This window comes from Triturus cristatus, chromosome 4_1, assembly GCF_964204655.1.
Source record: "Triturus cristatus chromosome 4_1, aTriCri1.1, whole genome shotgun sequence".
In the NCBI taxonomy this organism is placed as follows: domain Eukaryota; kingdom Metazoa; phylum Chordata; class Amphibia; order Caudata; family Salamandridae; genus Triturus; species Triturus cristatus.
The window spans coordinates 98,925,518-98,944,053 of NC_140585.1; the positions used below are offsets into that span (position 1 = coordinate 98,925,518).

Here is an 18,536-nt window from a genome sequence, read left to right on the forward strand (position 1 = left end):
GATGTTTATCTTTTGGAAACCGTCCATGTCATCCCTGTTTCATCATTTGTATGTATATAGCAATGAAAAAAACAGTGATTATCTTTTTGTATGTATGTCAAATTTAAAAATGAACTTTATTTCTTTATTCAAAACTATTAAACATTTGTTATAAAAATAGTTTTAACTAGTTTTGCTTACAAGAGCTATGCTGGCTATGTTTGTTTAAATTAAGACATCAATCTTGTTTCCTAAATCTTTGCTTCTTTTCATTCAAGTTTCTATACCCTGATTTAGGACGAATAATTAGGGGTATCCCTCTGCTTTTTTCGCACACATCAAAAAATGGAGCACCATGAGCTAAAATGGCACCATTGTTGGCAGTGGAAGTATGTAAAAGTGAAAAAGGCTTTTAAATGTATGCCGTGTGAATGCGTGCGGGTAAAGGTGCATTAGTGTGAGAAAGAGCGTGTCTATATGTGAGCATGTGTGAGCATGTGTGTGGGTGAAAGTGAGTGAGCTTGAGTGTCAGTAAGTGCGAGTGAGCCAGAGTGAATGAAAATGAATGAAAGAGATACAGTGACTGCAAGTGAGAGATTAATTATGAGTGTGAGGGAGTGCTACTGAGAATGTGTGGCAGAAGGAATGAAAGTAGGTGGAAAAGAATGAAAATGAGTGATAATGAGTGAGTGCAACTGGAAGCCAGAATAAGTGAGTCAGCGCAAGTCAGAATAAGTGAGAATGAGTGTGTGTGAATGACTGAGAAGAAGACTGAATGATAATGAGTATATAAGAACAAGAGAGTGCATGTGACTGTGTGAATGAGGATGTGTGAGCCAGTGAGAGTATTGGAGTGAGTAAGAGTAGAGTATTTGAGTGAGTAGAGTGAAAGTGCGAATAAGAGAGTAAGAATGAGTGAGTGTCAGAATTAGTAAGTAGCAATAAATGTAAATGAACATGAAATGTGGTGTTTCTTGTATGTTTGTCATTAGCCCAGGCATACTGAAGGTAACTCTCAAAAAGCTGACACTGGCCTACTGGGGGCAGCTTTTAGTACCGGTGGCAAAATACAGACACTGGCATACTTGGAGACTTCGCTTTCCATTATACTGGGACCAAACTGTGCTTCGTCAAAGATGACACTAGAGGAACATTCTTTGAGAAGGGCTCAGAGTAGAAGGACAATGGAACAATCAGAAAAATACAGGTCAGAATTGACCTTAAGGTCACCCATGGCAAAATGTTGACACTGTTCTAAGAGAATGCACAGGCACTGTGCACTGAACACAATGCACACAACAGTGGACCTCTGGGGTTCCTTCTAGTAGAGTAAATATTTCGAAAAGTTTAAAACAGTGAGACATTTACTTGCTTTATCTTTGTGTGATTTTCATTCACAACTCTTCTAACGTTACAGAACAAACAAATGTGCCTAGTTCATCATGCTCATGAGAGCACAAACAATGTTGCATCACATTGCATTATGCAATTCCATTATTTCCGCTTGGTTTGTAGATCGATTTCCAATGCATTTCGGGTACTTAACTCTTCATCAGGGGAACTGCATGGATAAGATAGATGTGCATAAACATCTTATATATTAACATTCCAGGAACAGTGTAAACTTTATGCGAGTTTATACATGCGTATTCCAATCATATTTAGTCAGCGAGGTATGTATTGCATTGTTCCCGAACCTGTATTGCAATAATGGTAAAGTGTCCGTGTTTATATCCAAGGAGCAGAAAAAGTCCCACACGCACATGTGTGCGATGCTGCATAGACCTGCTACACCAAGTGATTCATGTGTGAGCAAAAGTGAGAGGAGACAACTACAAAATCTGTAACCTTCACCACTGTGCATAGTGTATGAAAACAATCAATGTAATTACCTTACAGAAAACCAGAGGCAGGATATGTGCAGACTCGCTAGGAAAATAAATCTTTCCTGTTAGAGCAAAGTATATAGATACTAAAGAGCCCAGAGTACTACTTACTCTCTGAAGACCGGTACAGTGCACAACAGCCTTCAAACACAAACAAGATAACCATCTGGAAGGGAACAAGCACTAAAATCAAATAACCTCCTGGATCAAGTGTTTAAATTTGTATTTTTTTTTTAGAAATTAAAAAACGCTGGGCAGTCGTCAGAAGATTATCTGTTGTGCCCATAATCCGAGTAAAAGAGTACCCGATGTGAAGAATGAGATCTTCTGGCATGCAATACTGTGTCCACCCTCCCGAAACTAAACATATACATTTATCATAATAGAATGTGAAGACAGACTTCACTGGACATCGTAAACGGAAACACACTTAAGCCTCTGTCAGACAGCCGAAAACGTACTATTTGTGAGTGCAACGATGACGTCGGAAAAAAATGGTTTGGTCCAAAAAGTTTGCCTGTGGGCTAATGTAAATGTCTGTGTTGGGTGTGGGGTTGAGTCTTTTTAGGCCTAGCATTGCAGCGCATGCGTTGCTCGCAAGGTTCGTGCAAGCTCCACCCACCATTTTCATTGGCTTGTGTCTTAAATGCAGCTTTCCGAGTGGTTTTAAGCTTGTAAGTCTCTCTTTATGACAGCTATGTCCTCATTTGTGTCCTTCCACGGCTACTGGCTCCTTAACTGCACAGACTACTTTCTTCCCATGCCCCCCACCCCTCACGCAGTCCAATGCCCCGACCTCCCATGGCTGCCCTAATGTACATTGTTCTCTCTCCCCTCTTCGTGTGTTGTGGTTATTTTATGTCTCCCCACCCCGAGATCTCCGTTTATTTATTTATCATTGGCGACCCAGGGAAGATCGTGGCGCGAAGCGTTGTCCCCCTGGGGTGTTTCGCGAGGTGGAACGATCCACACAGCGCGTGAGGGTTAGGCAGGTAAAAGGCGGGGCTTGGAGCGGTTAATTTTAGTGGTGACGGTTGGAGGGAGCGTTATCTGAGGCAAATTGAAGGCGTGTGTTTTTTCATTGACGCCAGCCTTTTTTCATTCTTGTTTACTTGCCAGCCTGCTTTGGGGGTAATGTCGAAGTCAGCGGCTGTCAAGGACGTGCTCCGTGTTCTTTATGAGGCGGGCTGTGAGGACCTTTTGCTCCCTGGTGCGTCATCGTTTTTGGCTGAGAGCGGAAGACGCCCGAAGCGAGTTACGGCACTGGGGGTTACAGAAGCTGTGGTGGCATGTTTACAAGCCAGAAGCCGGACGCAGACAGCGGAGACTTGCGCTGACATGGTACCTCTGCATTTTCAGGACTGAGGCCGTCCTTCACGTCGGAGTGGCGGGGGAAGGATCCATGCTCCACGTTGCACTTCTCTCTCTGAGGTGGAACCAGGTCAGTTGGGGGCGGTATCCGCCCCTCGTGTGGGCTGGTTAAGGAGGCGTGTTCAAGGCAGGGGTGGGGCCACCTCCAGGAGCCTCTCTGCTTCAATTACTCGGGGGAGCAGTGGGAAGGGGAGGGGCTCTGGCGAATTGGATTTTCAGGCATTTGCTTTACCGGCTTCCCCTTTTCCTGCTAAGAGGGCGCATTTAAGTGGTAAGGCGCTCAGGAAGTGTGCACATTCGAATGAGGGTGTGACTCTAATTAACATAGCGCCTCCTGTTTCTCATGAGGGACGCTCTGCTGTATTGGTGGATTATTCTAGTGACAGTGGGGAAGAGGCTGCTGAGGTGCAAATGTTGTCCCCTGCGCTTAACAATGTTAATGTTCATAGTAATACACAGGTTGTGGGACCAGTATTGGATGGAGCTGTTTCCGAGATGGTACTGTCTCAAGTGCCTAGATGCCCTCCTGGGACACATTCTGGTTCATACTTTCAAGAGCAGGTCACCACTGGCCATTTTGATTTAGCGGAGCCAGCCATGGGTGAGGATGTTCAGGAGCTGTTGGATGATGTTGAAGTATGGCCCCGCAGCGAACATGTTTCTTCACAATTTGACACTGCTGGTTGTTCTTCAGGCATTCTATTTTTCCAGATTCTCGCTCCCCTCCTCGTTTCTCACAGAAGTCTTTTGATTCTGCATTAGGGCCACAGCGTGGGCAGTGGGTCTGGGTCGAACATTCCACTCCTTTATCATCTACAGTTGACACCTTGGCACAGGTTGGTGGCGTTGGTAAGTTTGTAATGTCATCTGGCAAGCGTGGCTGGAAGTCTTCATTCTCTACAGTCTCTCAGCTTGCGTCTGGTGTTTCCAGGCTTGGGAATACGAAGCAGGTTGCGGCTTTGGGTAAGATTGCTAGTACACAGAGCGGATCAGGTGCGGATATTTCTGTGACGGCCGGGCTCTCTGAGAGGTGGCCTGTGACTAATTGGGTTTTCTATGACGGCGGGGTGGGAGATGGGGAAATGCCGGGCAGCAGCAATGCTGAGTCGGTAATTCCTGTGGCGCATGCAGATCAAGGGATGGTGGCTGAAAATATAAATGAAGGGTTCTTTGTGGAAGGTGTGGATGTTAATACAAGATTTCTGGGTCACGGACAGTTTTTGTCACAAAGGGGGTCGTGGACAAACAATTCTTATAGTATTTTGCAGAAGTCAAGAGCGGACACTGCGACGGAGCAAGAACGGCTTCACGGTCATCGTTGTCGGGATGATCGACGAGAGTTCTATAAACCTGCTGCTCAGTTGACATCAGGTAGGCCTCAGTGGTGGGCTTCTTGATTACAGCCTTTGGCCGGCAAGCAAAACATGCGTTCTGTGGGTGTTGGTGATGCATCTGTGAATGAGGTTTCGGGGTTGGGGGTATGGAAGGAGGTGGCGAAAACAGCATAGCAGGCACATTTAAATACAGGTGTTTCAGAGTGAAAAAAGGTTTTAAGTCCAGCCAAACAGGTTTCAGATGTGGTTCAATCCACTTTGGTGCAAGAATCAGTTGTCGTCAATCCCATCGATATGAAGCTCCCTTATATGGGTTTAGCTATGCCATTGGGGACACGTCTGGCTGATAAAACAAAAAAGAAGATTTGGGAACATGAGTTTGTGGACTTTTTCAAACTCCTGCATAGGGACATTTAAGCTAAGGAAGGGTCTAAGGAGGAGGAATGGGAGCTTGCGAGACGTCCCAGAGTACCTAAAAATATTGAAAACTGGACGGCTGCATTTTTTATTTATGCAAGCGTTTATTGTGGGAGACACCAAGACAGGGCTGTGGCCATGTTCAAAGATATTGACATTATTCGCAAAGCACAATTACAATTTGGTGGTTTTGCCTGGCTCAGCTATGACGAGGAATTGAGGGCTAGAGTCAGTATTTTCCATGACAAACCTTGGGGGGAGGTGGATCAGGAACTTTGGGTTCAGTGGATGTCCTCTACTCAACCGCCTGCGACGACTCACACTGCAAGCGGTCTCCAATTACTTACCGGCCCTTTCTGCCTCGCCCCGCCCAAATTGGGGAGGGTGGGTTGGGTAGAGGACAACTGCCAACAACTGGATCCTGTTTGAATTTTAAACGGGTGTCCTGCATCAGGCAATTTTGCAGGTTCAAGCACAAGTGTTCTCAATGTGGAGGGAAACATGCCATTACCCAATGTTTTGCCAATCAGAGGTTTGGGGATCAAGGGAGATTGCCAAGAGGTAGGGGTCCAGTTCCTCAGTTTGTTTCAAAGAGTTCATTCGCCAATTAATTTAACGCTAATGATACCATGGTTGGAGAAGTATCCTTACTCAGAAAGTGCTTCTAATCTTTTTTGGGGTTTTAAGGAGGGTTGCAAGATAGGTTACCAAGGTCCACGTTACAATAGATGGTCTGATAACTTGAAATCTGCCAAAGAATTGCCACATATTGTTCAGAAGAAGCTGGATATTGAGTTAAAAGCTGGCAGGATAGCGGGTCCTTTTAGGCAGTGTCCTTTGCAGACTTTGATGATATCCCCGTTGGGTTTAGTTCCCAAGAAATTAGCGGGAGAATTTAGATTGATTAATCACTTATTGTGGCCGGAGGGCCAATCTATTAATGATTTCATTTCCTCTTCAGACTCTAATGTTTCATATACATCTGTTGATGACGCCTTACGGATGGTGCGGATGGTGGGGTATGGTGCCGAACTTGCAAAATGTGATATTCAGTCAGCCTTTCGCTTATTGCCTATACATCCATCAGACTTCGAGCTTCTGGGCATGTTTTTTAACAAAGTGTTTTACATTGAAAGAGTCCTGCCTGTGGGTTGTTCAGTGTCCTGTGCTCTGTTCGAAGTGTTCAGCACTTTTTTACAATGGTGTTTTTCAGAAAGAAGTGGCCACCAACAGGTTTGTCACTATTTAGATGACTTTTTGTTTATTGGTAAAGCACAGTTAGATCAGTGTCGCAGAGTTTTATGCATCTTCTAGGACATGGCTGAGGAGTTCGATGGTCCGCTGGCTCCGGAAAAAACTGAAGGCCCTTTTACCAAACTCACCTTTTTGGGTATAGAAATCGATACTGAAGAGTGAGCGAAATCAGGTCCTTTTTGCTGGAGGTTATTGACAGGGAAAAAATTTAACTCAGGCAGGTTCAACGTTTGTTGGGCTACCTTAATTTTGCTTGTCGGGTGGCCAGGGCTAGCAGAACTTTTTGCAGACAGTTGGGGATGGCAATGTCATGAGCATTCCTTCCTCATCACAGGTTTAGACTCACTAAAGCAATCAAAGAAGATCTCTTGATTTGGCTAAAATTTTGGGATGAGTTCAATGGTGTCTTTCACTTTTTTGTAGAGGATAATACTATTTGGCAGTTTCAAATTTTTTCAAATGCCTCTGGGGCCCATGGTTTTGGTTTGTTTTGGGAGGGGCATTGGTGCGCAGAGAAATGGCCTCCTCATTGGCTCCAGCAAGGTCACAGCATTGCTTTTCTTGAATTGTTTCCTCTCATTGTGGCTCTATTGATATGGGGTGAGGAGTTTAAGGATAGAAGTGTTCTTTTCCATACTGATAATATGACTGTCGTGGAGCTCATTAACAATCAAAAGGCAAAAGATATACGGGTGCTTCGCCTTTTGTGGGTTTTCATGCTGCAGAGCCTTAGATTAAATATTGTGTTTAGAGCTAGACACATTCCGGGCATTAACAATTCAATTGCAGACGCGTTGTCTCGATTCAATTGGCAGAAATTCCGCTATTTGCTGCCGGGGGCGGACAACTTCAAAATTTCGATCCCGCAAGACACCTGGGTGCTGGGGGAATGAGGATCGTCGATTTGGTTGAAAAATCCATAGCCCCTTGTACCAGACGCAGTTATCAACAGGCCTGGATGGAAATTTTTAAGTTATGCTAAGTTACATAGTTTTGATCGCACTTCAGTTGGTAACAAATGTTTTATTTTACAGTTTGTTTTGCATTTGATTAATAAGGGTTTGTCTCATGGATGTACAATGTTACAACATGAGTTTTTACAACGCGTACCGTTACATCGCGGTCGTTACAACGACTGCGATGTTACCACGCCATGCCTATCTTTTGGAAACCATCCATGTCATCCCTGTTTCATCATTTGTATGTATATAGCAATGAAAAAAACTGGGATTATTTTTTTGTATGTATGTCAAATTTAAAAATGAACTTTATTTCTTTATTCAAAACTATTAAACAGTTGTTATAAAAATAGTTTTAACTAGTTTTGCTTACAAGAGCTATGCTGGCTATGTTTGTTTAAATTAAGACATCAATCTTGTTTCCTAAATCTGTGCTCCATTTTTTGATTACAGTAATAGTGGAAAATAGTGTATTATTCACTATAAGTGTAATACAAATAATTGAGACAAACAAGGACACCTGAGCCCCAACACCATTAAAGGCTAGCCACCCCAATATTCTTGGCTTTGATTTTTCCATCTCTGAAGACATGGTTCACAAACACACTGCCTGGGAACGCGGGGGTAAACCAGAGGTTGCAATGGCCACCCCTTGGTGACTCCTGTATGATGTCCATGTTGTTGGTGTTGACCAAGAAGTAAGCGGTGACTGCTGAAGACTCCAGCATCTTGCCAAGCAGCACCCTACTGCTCCCTGAAAGGACACATGCCAAAGATGTGAGCTGTGCAGCCTTTCTTGTGACCGGTATCAAGCCAACACACAAACATTGGAGGTCTTGCGTGCTGTCAGGACCAAGCTGCTACACTGCGTGGAGGAGCATGTCAAGACTTAAGATGGTTTTGCACCCGCTCCAATAACGAGCAACTGAATATGAGGGGAACCAAATCCACAGCTGTGCCCAATCAATCTTCCTGCCATAACTTACTGAGTGGTATTAGATAGGGCCGCCCAGGTGGACAGAGCATGAAGAGAAGGGGAGGAATGTAATACACACAGGAGATCATGGCCAGGGGTGTTTCACTGTATACGTCCATTGGATTACGTGGTTTTTAGTATTACTATGATCAAAATTATTTCTCTTTTTCAAAAAGACATACACTGGCCAGGATATTGAGGTTTTTTGGCTGTCAAGTTTTGAGTTTGTGCCCCCCACACTACCTTCCTGGGAAAATTGTGCCTGTTCGCCCTGAGAGTCAAATTTGGAAGGGATTGTACATTACCCAGTTTGTAAACAACCTCAACCATAATTGTTGAGGCCCTAAAGGCCCGATCTGGACTATGGCTCTCCGAATAGGGTCCGACACGAACAGTCTTGGAATATGGGTATTAGGTAATGATTTGGGTACCATTAATGCCACTAACAGTCTTTGATATCCTCATGATGTTGCAGTAAAAATAGAGATGACTCCATGTTTACAGTGCTCTTTCTCAATCATATTCAAATTAAGATAAAGGATATGTGTTTTAAACTTTTCAGCAGCCTTTGGGGCAGATTTTTTTTAAAAGCGCGCAACGCAGTGCAGCCCCGAGAGAGGCTGCGCTGAGTGACAGTGAGAGAGCAGGAGAGCGCCATAGCTTCAGAGTCATAGTTCTCACTCCCCTTTCGCTAGCGGTGGCGCTGATTTCAGCTGCAGAGCGCTACACACACACCTTAGTCGTCATAGCACTAAAGTGCGTTTGTGACTTCTGCATAGGTTTTCTAAAGGAAGGGCAGTCTTCCTGTGCAAAATAGCATGCCTAGACACATTTCAAAGTTTTTGCGACTTTGTATGTGTGCTGCACAGTGCAAAAGCACGGAGAAATTAAAACATTTGTCCTGCTGCTTTGCACTACTTTTAGGGTCCTTTTTAGCGCAAACAAATTTTGCGCTGGAAAGTAGATTTTCACAAAAACATTCCACACTGGTTAGTGTCTCATTTGCGGTGCTAACCCAGCCCAAAATGTTTGAAAATCTAATCCTTTAAATTTTATATACCTGCCGAGTTGTTAGTTTAAAAAAAAAAAAAGGTTTGTTCTGGATTGTCCTCCCTTTAATGTATTTTACATCAATTACCTCTCATACAGGGCTGTTGTCATGGGATAGATGTGCTGACATGGGTTGTGCAGGTAAAGTATATTACTAGTTATCGAAGCAGACTTTGATTCCAAAAGAGTGCGGTAAATTTCTGAGTAAACTTAAACTAAGACTAGCAGGAATATACAGGAAGGGAGAGAAAGAGCTTAAGCTAGTGCTACTAGATCCTACCACGTCACCAACAGTGCAATGCTATAACATGGAATTTTCTATTACAACCACTTGATACCAGGTTTCTAAGATTAACAGACTTGAGACAAGACTACAACTTCTAAGCTGTGTCTCTGTTTATCCATTTTTGATAGTGAACATCTCAGTAATTTTGCTCCTTTCAATGCTTTTTCTCTTCGACTGCAGACGCCTCTTACTGCTCATCGACCAGTTGCATGCATGGCTCTTGTTCATCTGGGAAATGTGATTGTTACTCAGGATACACAGGAACAAACTGCGATCAGAAAGGTAAGGAAGAATGGGTTCATTATTGACCATACATGCCCATTGGTATTTATATAGCACTAACCTAGCAAGGATATTACTTTGCGAATGTGAGACGATTGTGTACAACAAGTGAGTAGTTACACAAATGCACACATGGCATTGTACATTTTTAGGTGCAGGGAGATCAAGTGTTTTGCTCAGAATCACACAATGTTGAGTCAAGACCTGATTCCATAGTCAGCAGCTCTAGCCACATCTCCCTGGACACACAGTATGTCAGATTTCATCACAGTATTTGTTGGGCAGCTATTTATTAAAAGTATTTCTAGATTAAAATACAACACATTCTAAAATAGAACATACATAATTACAAACACTATACTTCTTATGGTAGTATCTATGTAAACACTTCTTAGTGCTATGTCACTAGGTAACCATCACTTCCTATCATTTCATTTTTATATTTTGTAGTTATTCATAAAGATTGTGTAGAAGAGTAGGATCTGCTTCACATGTTTACCCCCACTTTTTGCTGGTGTTTCACGGTTTGTCAATTTTAGTCTGGCTGGGACCCTGCTATTCAGGGCCCCAGCTTAGCTGCTTCCTCTCTCAAATGATTCCATGTACTTTAGGTACAGTTCAGATTGGATCTGAGGTGGCCTTATAAGTCCCTAGTATATGGTATACTATGTACCCAGGGCATAGGTACACCAGAGGCCTACCAGGGGCTGAAACATGTATTATGCCACCCATGGAAAGCCACACAAAATGACACCACAGTTCTGCTACTGCAGCCTGGTGCTACTGCAGCCTGGTTCATGCACCCCTTTCTGTGATATAGGTTACCTATATCACTATATTTATACACACATATAAACCTATAAGTCACTCCTATGGTAGGCCTTATCAATCCTGAAGGCAGAGTGCTTGGTTCTTATGTGAGAGGGTGCCCCTGCATGAGCAGAGCCCCTCTGCAGCGTTTGGAGACCCTTCTCTGATGCTGTTTGTAGTGAAGCCTGACCATATACTCTCAAGTGCATTATAACCAAACGGTAAATGCTAACTTTGGACTGGCTGCACAGAAACATGTCGTGTTTGTTGTCAAACACCTTGGAATCATACTCCCACACCAGTAACTGGTGTGGGAGTATGATCCCACCCTTCTAGAGGGAGAGACATGACAGCACTTGTATACCCGGTAGAAACTTAATAGAGACCTGGCATCACAAAATGGATGCTGCAGCCACAGACACGGGTCTGGCCTCCTGCTTTTGACCGAAACTCCGGTAGGGGAGGCCTGGACAATAGGTTTTCTGTCACAAAGAGGTGTAACCACCTCCCAGACAGGATTATGTGTATTGGGGCTGGGTGGGAGCACTCTCTGAGTGCCTTGGAGTCCTGCACTGGGGGCACATTTAGTGTCCCTGTGCATAGTCCAGCTCAAACCGGTTCAGGGGCTTCCAGCCCCTGCTCTGGCGCGAAACTGGACAAAGGAAATGGGTGTAGCCACCCCTCTTTCCAAACCCTCCCATAGGTGGATCCCCAGAGTATGTCCAACCCCCTACCTTAGTGTAAGTATAGGACCCCAGTCCTTAGGACTTTAGATTACCCTGGACGAAACTCTGAAGCTGAATCCTGGTCCTTCGATGCTCTGCTCGAGATCATAGGACTGAAGAAATCGCCCTTGGGGTCAAGGAGTGACTCCCCTGCTTGGCAGGCACCAAAGAAGCAATTTGCCTGTCTGCATCATCGAAGCTCCCGCCAAACTCCAAAGTATTTGCAGCCCAGGAAGAGGATTTCCAGACATCACAGAGGGCGACCCGAGTCCCCAGCAAAGCTGAGACCCACAGCCCTCGTGAGTAGTGTGGATCTGGAACTCCTGGTCACCGTGCATTTCTGCAAGTGCATTAACTTCCTGACGTCTCTTGAAGTCGTGCTTAGGATGACTTGAAGCCCCTACCTCGAGCACTGAATCCACCAAAGAATGTTGGCCTGGTCATTCCGAGTGACCCGTGGGCCGCCATTTTGTGTTTCATCTCAAGGTCCCTTTGCGATCCCTGGTCCGTTGACTGATGGGTCCCTGAGGGGGTAACTTTGCATTTCCTTGGGCTTCCCTGGTTGCTCCAGACGTGCCCTGACTCCCAACCAAGTGGTGAGTCCCACAGACCTTGCTGGTCTGCACGGAAGCATCTTTCTTGTTTCTGTGTGGGTTGCTGTTGCCAAGGCTTGTTGTGTCCAATCCGGGCACCGACACTGCAGCACTCGACATCCTTTGTGGAACAGTTTGAATCCAGCTCCTTGTTGTCCTCGATGCCTCCTGGGCCTCGTGGCTGAAGAGTCAAGCTTCACCTCTTTCACCTGAAATCACCCGACATCGGTGGGCATCTGCTCATCGCCTTCCTGGTCACTGGCTAGTGACCCAGACTCTGTCCACTCTGCTTTCAGATTCTTCTCATATTCAATCCAGGCTTGGATCTCTTCGGACACTTTGCATCTTCACGGCAGCAGCACTTCTTCACCAGCTCCCATTGAAATCGGCAACGCAACCCGACACAAATAGACACCTATACACCCAGCTTCCCTGGGTGAGGTAACAAGAGTACTCCAGTGCTCCCGTGGGTGTTATCTATAGAACTTCCTAAGTCCAAAAGGGTTTGTTCCTGACTCATTTCTAAGTGTCCCTAATCTTTAAAAATCTAACCGCGACTTTTCCCCATAGAAGCTAACGGGAGCTCGCGGCTGTGTTCACACACTGCACACGGCCCCCGTGGGTCCCCTGTCTCACTACCTTGGGTGGTTCCTTGGGGTCCCAGCGATTCTACAGGCTCTAGGCCTTGTGTCTAGTTAAATGGTGGTTCATATACCACTATTTTAGTATATGGTTTGGCTCGCCCCTAGGGCCTGACATGTATTTGTGCTATTTTACTGTGATTATTGAAGTGTAACTTATGTGTTTTGACCTCTAGTCTCATAAAGAGACTAGGAGGGTGTGTTTAGTAATAAATACATATATTTTATATATATACCTGGTGTGGATATCTTTCATTTAGTGCCTCAAGAGATTATAGACTGGTAAAACAAGCTGCTTTACATTCCTTCAAGACTTAGCCTGGAGGCTGCTCTCCATAGCTACCACTAGGATAGCTTTCAATAAAGTTTGTCCTTAACCTATAACCAATAAGGGGTTGTATGGACTGAAACAAGGTGCCCACTATACCTAGTGGACAGCATATATCAGGCCAACTTCTCACATTGGTGTGCAGCGGATGGGATTCCAGCTTGCTATTGATTTACCAGGTAATCTCAATTGAGTAACTAACTGAAAACCACTAAAGGTACCTTAGGTACATATAATATAAGCTTTTGAATACAGTAAGTTCTACTAAACTTAGAGTTGTGTGTTAAGGGAAAGCACAGCCTTTCTACAACTCAAGAGAGTTTAGTAGTTCACACTAGAGTAGGTAGTGTAATGCACCACGCCACACTGGTAATGTTTTCAAGGCCAGGAACCTGTAGGTCTTTGCCAGAAGCCAATGGGTTTCAAGATTCCCAGTATCTTATAGCGGTACTCAAGCTGGATGACCTTAGCAGATCTTTAGGATCTGGTGGGTTAGGCAGAGGGGGTGGGACAGCAACTGAGGAAGGGCCTAGGGGTGTAATTCCCACTGACCTTACCTCTGAGGCTGGCCAGGCAGATGACAATGATCTGGACCTGAAAAATCCAGCTCCCGTAGACAGTAATGGAGAGGACCATAATGGACCCCTCTTTGTCCCTCCTGGGAGAGTTTGTGGTGGGCCAAGAAGGTCAAGATCTCCCTCAGTGGAGTCTATCCAGTCTAACTCATCTGAAGGGACCTCAATCTCCTCTCATATGAGGGAAACCTCTCAGGAGAGAAGGGAGAGACTGCTTAAGTATGAGGAAGCTCAGCTTGAAATCAGAAGGAAGCAGGTAGCCCTAGATAAGGAGGTCCTAGAGCTCAACAGAGCTAGAACAAAAGTTGGGACTAGAGTCCCATGGTGGCAGCAACATCTCTAGAGATAGAGAGAGGTCTCATGACCATAAAAACCTGAATAAGATTGTCCCTCCCTACCAGAGTGGGGATGACATCCACAAATGAATAACTGCACTGGAAAGGGCCTGTAAAATACAACGGGTCCCCCAGGAGCAGTGGGCAGCAATCGTATGGGTCTCTGTTGTAATGAAGATAGGATCATCAGAGACGAGGTAAGAAGAACTCAGTTTATTCCAGTCATCCGCTCTCCTGAACAATAGAACCTTACGTTATCAACATTCTAATGTCACCTCTCATGTCTCCTTTGCAGACAAAGGCAGAGATAAACCCCTCACTGTTAGAGAAGAGGAGTCAGATGATTACAACAGTCTGAAGAGTGCCTTAATTGATGGGTTTGGCCTAACCACTGAGCAATACAGGTTAAAGTTCAGGGATACCCAAAAGGCACAGACTCAGGACTAGGTAGACTTTGTAGATGGTGCTACTAAGGCTCTGGAAGGTTGGTTACTTGTCAGTAAAGTGCATGACTATCAAGGATTGTACAATTTGATTATGAGGGAGCAGATCCTTAATAATTGCACCAGTACCTGGTAGACTCAGATCTGACCTCTCCCCAAGAATTGGTAAAGAAAGCAGACAAGTGGGTCAGAATCAGGGTGAGGCAGAAGGTACAGAACCAAGGTGGTGAACCCAAGAAGCAAGATCCTAAAAACTCCGATAAGGGTGGGGAGAAGGGTAAAGACCAGAAGTCTTCACAAGGCCCCCAAAAATCGTCTTCAGGTGGGGATTGACAGTCTAACAAGGGAAAAGGCCAAAAGAAACCTTGGTGCAAAATTTGTAAACAGAAAACTCAATGGACCAGCGATTGCACCAAGTCCAAGGAATCTACTCCAGCCACCATTCCCCCTAAGGCAACTGTTCCCCCTAGTATAGCTACAATATGTGGTGGCAATGTGCAGAATAAGGGTGTAGTAGGGTTGACCCTGGGTTCTGAGCTGGACTCTTGCCTAGTCAGAGTTCCAACTCAGGCTGTTCTTGTCTGTGATGGGGGCATGGATATGTTCCCCTTTGTGAGTCCCAGTAATCTGGGCAAATACAGACAACAGCCTTTAATAAATGGAGTAGAGGCTTGGGCATTCAGGGACACAGGAGCAAGTGTCACAATGGTGACAAAAGATCTTGTGGATCCTGGGCAGATTATACTTGGTGAAATGTACCAAGTGACCAATGCTAGCAATGTCAGAACAGACCATTCTCTGGCAGTTGTTAACTTCTACTGGGGAGGGGTAACTGGCCTTAAGAAGATTGTGGTAAGTGCAGACCTACCAGCACAGTGCTTGCTTGGCAATGATCTAAGAGGAGCTCAGGACACATGCAGAAATGTTAGGGATCCCTGCTCATGTCTTTGCTGTGACTAGGTCACAGGACAAAATGTCTAAAACTGAACAGACCCTGGATTCTGGAATAATGGACCAGGTGCCTCCCAAGAGGAGGAGCAGTAGGGTTAAGGCAGTGCCTTCCCACCTGACTCAGAATGCAGATCAGTCTCATCAGGGAGATGATCTTGAGCCTGAAGAAGGAACTCTCCCTGAGGAGTTTTAAGCTTGAACCTGACCTGGTTGAGTTCTTGGGGACGGGGGGCCCTTCCAGGTCTGATCTGAGCCAGGAGCAGAAAACCTGGCCCTCTCTTTAACCCCTCAGAATGCAAGCTGCTGATGAGGCTGCTGGAAATGCTAGTGGCACCCATAAAGTTTATTAAGATGATGGACTCCTTTACTCAAAGAGTAGAGACCCCATGGCTGGTACATCCAGGAGGATGGTTATACCTTAGATGTTTAGGGGCTTCCTATTGCCCATGATATTCCCCGAGCAGGACACCTGGGCCAGAACAAGACTTGGGACAGAATTGTCGCTCACTTTCACTGGCCCCCCATGTTTGAAAATACTAAGGAGTTATGTCACTCCTGTGTGACCTGCCAAGCCAGTGGCAAGGCAGGTGGAACAACAAAGGCCCCCCTGATACCACTACATGTATTGTGGGTTCCCTTTGAGAGGGTTGGGATTGACATTGTTGGTCCCATGGATCCTCAAACAGCATCTGGGCACAGGTTTATACTGGTGGTTGTGGATCTTGCCACCAGGTACCCATAAGCAATTCCCCTAAGGACCACTACAGCATCTGTGGTGGCAAAAGCTCTCCTGAGTGTATTCGCAAGATTAGGCTTTCCTAAGGAGTTAGTATCTGACAGGGGTGCAAACTTCATGTCTAGTTACTTGACTGCTATGTGGAAGGAGTGTAGAATGAACTACAAGTTCACCACACCTTATCACCCACAATGCAATGGTTTAGTTGAAAGGTTCAACAAAACCTTAAAGGGCATGATTAAAGGACTCCCAGAAAAGCTTAGGCCAAGATGGGACATACTCATGCCCTGCCTTTTATTTGCATACAGGGAGGTGCCTCAAAAGGGGGTTGGTTACAGCCCTGTTGAACTGTTGTTGAACATTAAGTGATATGCCTAGAATCACACACTATTGAGTCAAGCGCTGAGGCCAGGATTTGAATTTCCCAAGTTCCAAAGTCAGCAGCTCTAGCCACATCTCCCTGGACATACAGCAGTATAACAGCTTTCATCACAGTATTTGTTGGTTAGCTATTCATTCAAAATATACCTAGATTAAAATACAACACCTCTTAAAATAGAACATACATATTTACAAACATCATAACTCCTAGGGCAGTATCTATGTAAAGACTTCTTGGTACTATCTCACTGGACAACTGCCAAATGTGACACAGTGTCCAGTGTGGAATGGCAGCCCAGCACTGCCTATCATTTCATTTTTATGTTGTGGAGTTATTCATCTAGATTGCATCATTGTACACTACATGATAAACTAAAGTAACTACCATTCAATGTCCTATTTGCAAACAACATCTACCTTGCTACAGTATCTGCATTCTTTTGTGGAATAGAGAACCAATTATATCTCTCTTCTGTGAAATTACACCATCTGTACTAAACGTATAACTTGCAATAATTAGTCCATAGCATTTCTCACTTCCAAAGCACCTACGGGTTTATTTATAGTTAGGTGGATGTGAGATAACTCCCAAATGTCTCATCCACCATTGTTAGAGTGTCCAGCCATGTATACACTATGAATAGGGTGGATGGACATCTGCTGGTCTTTTTTGGTGCTGTCCAGCACCTAGTCTGAGTCCAAATATACCAAGGTTCTCATCAGTTACAGTCGAAAGCAAAAGCATGGTTGCCCAGTACTTGTCTTTTAAATCTCTGTTCCCTTGCCCGATAGTACCAAGTGGGGTACACTTCCTCTCTCACTAGCATTAGTGCATTAATACTATTTTAGTTTGTCTTCTAGGACCTTCTGCTGGCAGGTGTATATTTTTTACTCTTCAATCTTAAATGTTTTTCTTCCCTACAATTGTCTCCTTTCCACTGTGAGCGCAAAACGCAGCAGTGAGATGGGGCACCCCTGTCTGGTGTCCCTTCTTAGCCTACAGGATTCAGAAACCAACCCTTTCTTACGCCCTCTTACCATCGGGTTCCTGTGGAGAAGTTTCAACCACCTCATAAATCGCAGTCCAAACCCCATTTGCTGGAGGACCTCCCACATATAATGGCAGCCTATGGTGTAAAACTCACATTCCAAGTCCAAGATTGCGAGTGCACAGGCCTCATTGGGAGACTCCAGCTCGTGCAACACATGGTTCAAGCGCCTGGTTTTGTTCATCGTACTTCTGCCAGGGATAAAGCCTACTTGGTCAGGAAGTACTAAGGGCTCCCACCACTTGGAGGAATCTGTGTGCCAGGAGCTTACGTAGTAACTTCAAATCTGTGTTCAGCATCGACAGCGGTTGATGGGAGGCGAGCTCACATGGGTCTCTGCACTCCTTGGGGATAAGGAACATTACTACGTTCCTTATAGAGGGTGTTTGGGTTCCTGTCTCTCTTTCTCTTTCAGAAATACCTGCATTAACTTTTCCAGGATACAGTCAGGCAGTAGGTGATAGAGAACTCCATTGGGAGCCCATCTGGTCCAGGAGTTTTAGCCCAGGGCATGTCAGCCAGAGCTCCTTAAAGTTCCTCCAGTTCCAATGGCATCTCCAAAGCCTGTCACTGCTCCTCTGTGAGATGAGGCAGAGCCATCTCAGCAAGGTAGCATTCCAATTACTCTTATGTGTATGGGTTCTATCTCTCTGCAGAAGCCATGCTAATAGCTTCTGGGATTTATCGTCCTCCTGAAACAGTTGTTGTCTATACTAAGTGCAGATTAATTTTCCAGTCTGTTTAGAGCAGCCAACTACTGCAGAGCGGGATGCCTGGCTGCTTTGTTTATCCTGGTGCGTCAACTTGCTCTCCAGGTCAGTGAGATCCCTCTCAATTTGTCTGTTACTTCAGGCAGTCATTTCCCCTGAAGGGCCACCTTGTATGCTTCCCACTCTAGCATTTTGATACTCACAGAGCCCGGGTTCTCTCCAAAGAATGAGGTGGTATAAGCTCAGACTTATTTTATGAATACCCTATCTGTCAATATCTCCATTTACAGACACCAACGTTTTATTTGAGGCCAATGTTGTGCCACTATCAGCATCACAAGCTGCAGAGAATGATCCAACAGATACCTGTCCAAGACTTCAGTCTATTTGTAAATGGCAAATTCTTCCCGGCGCCCCATCTAAAGGTCCAGTCTACTACCTCATGTGCGACCAGATGTCACACTA

General features: G+C 45.0%; 1 protein-coding gene across 4 annotated transcripts in view; it reads left to right on the forward strand.

The window, feature by feature from the left end:
- LOC146839642 (uncharacterized) overlaps positions 1–18,536 on the forward strand; it is a 766,602-nt gene that overhangs the window by 375,675 nt on the left and 372,391 nt on the right. For all 4 annotated transcript variants that reach the window (XR_014981114.1, XR_014981115.1, XR_014981116.1 and 1 more), the window contains exon 7: positions 9,693–9,794. Coding sequence is in view for 1 of the 4 variants with exons in the window: in XM_085651730.1 (XP_085507856.1) it covers positions 9,693–9,794 (102 nt within the window). In the remaining 3 variants the exon portion in view is untranslated. The remainder of the gene's footprint in view (positions 1–9,692; positions 9,795–18,536) is intronic.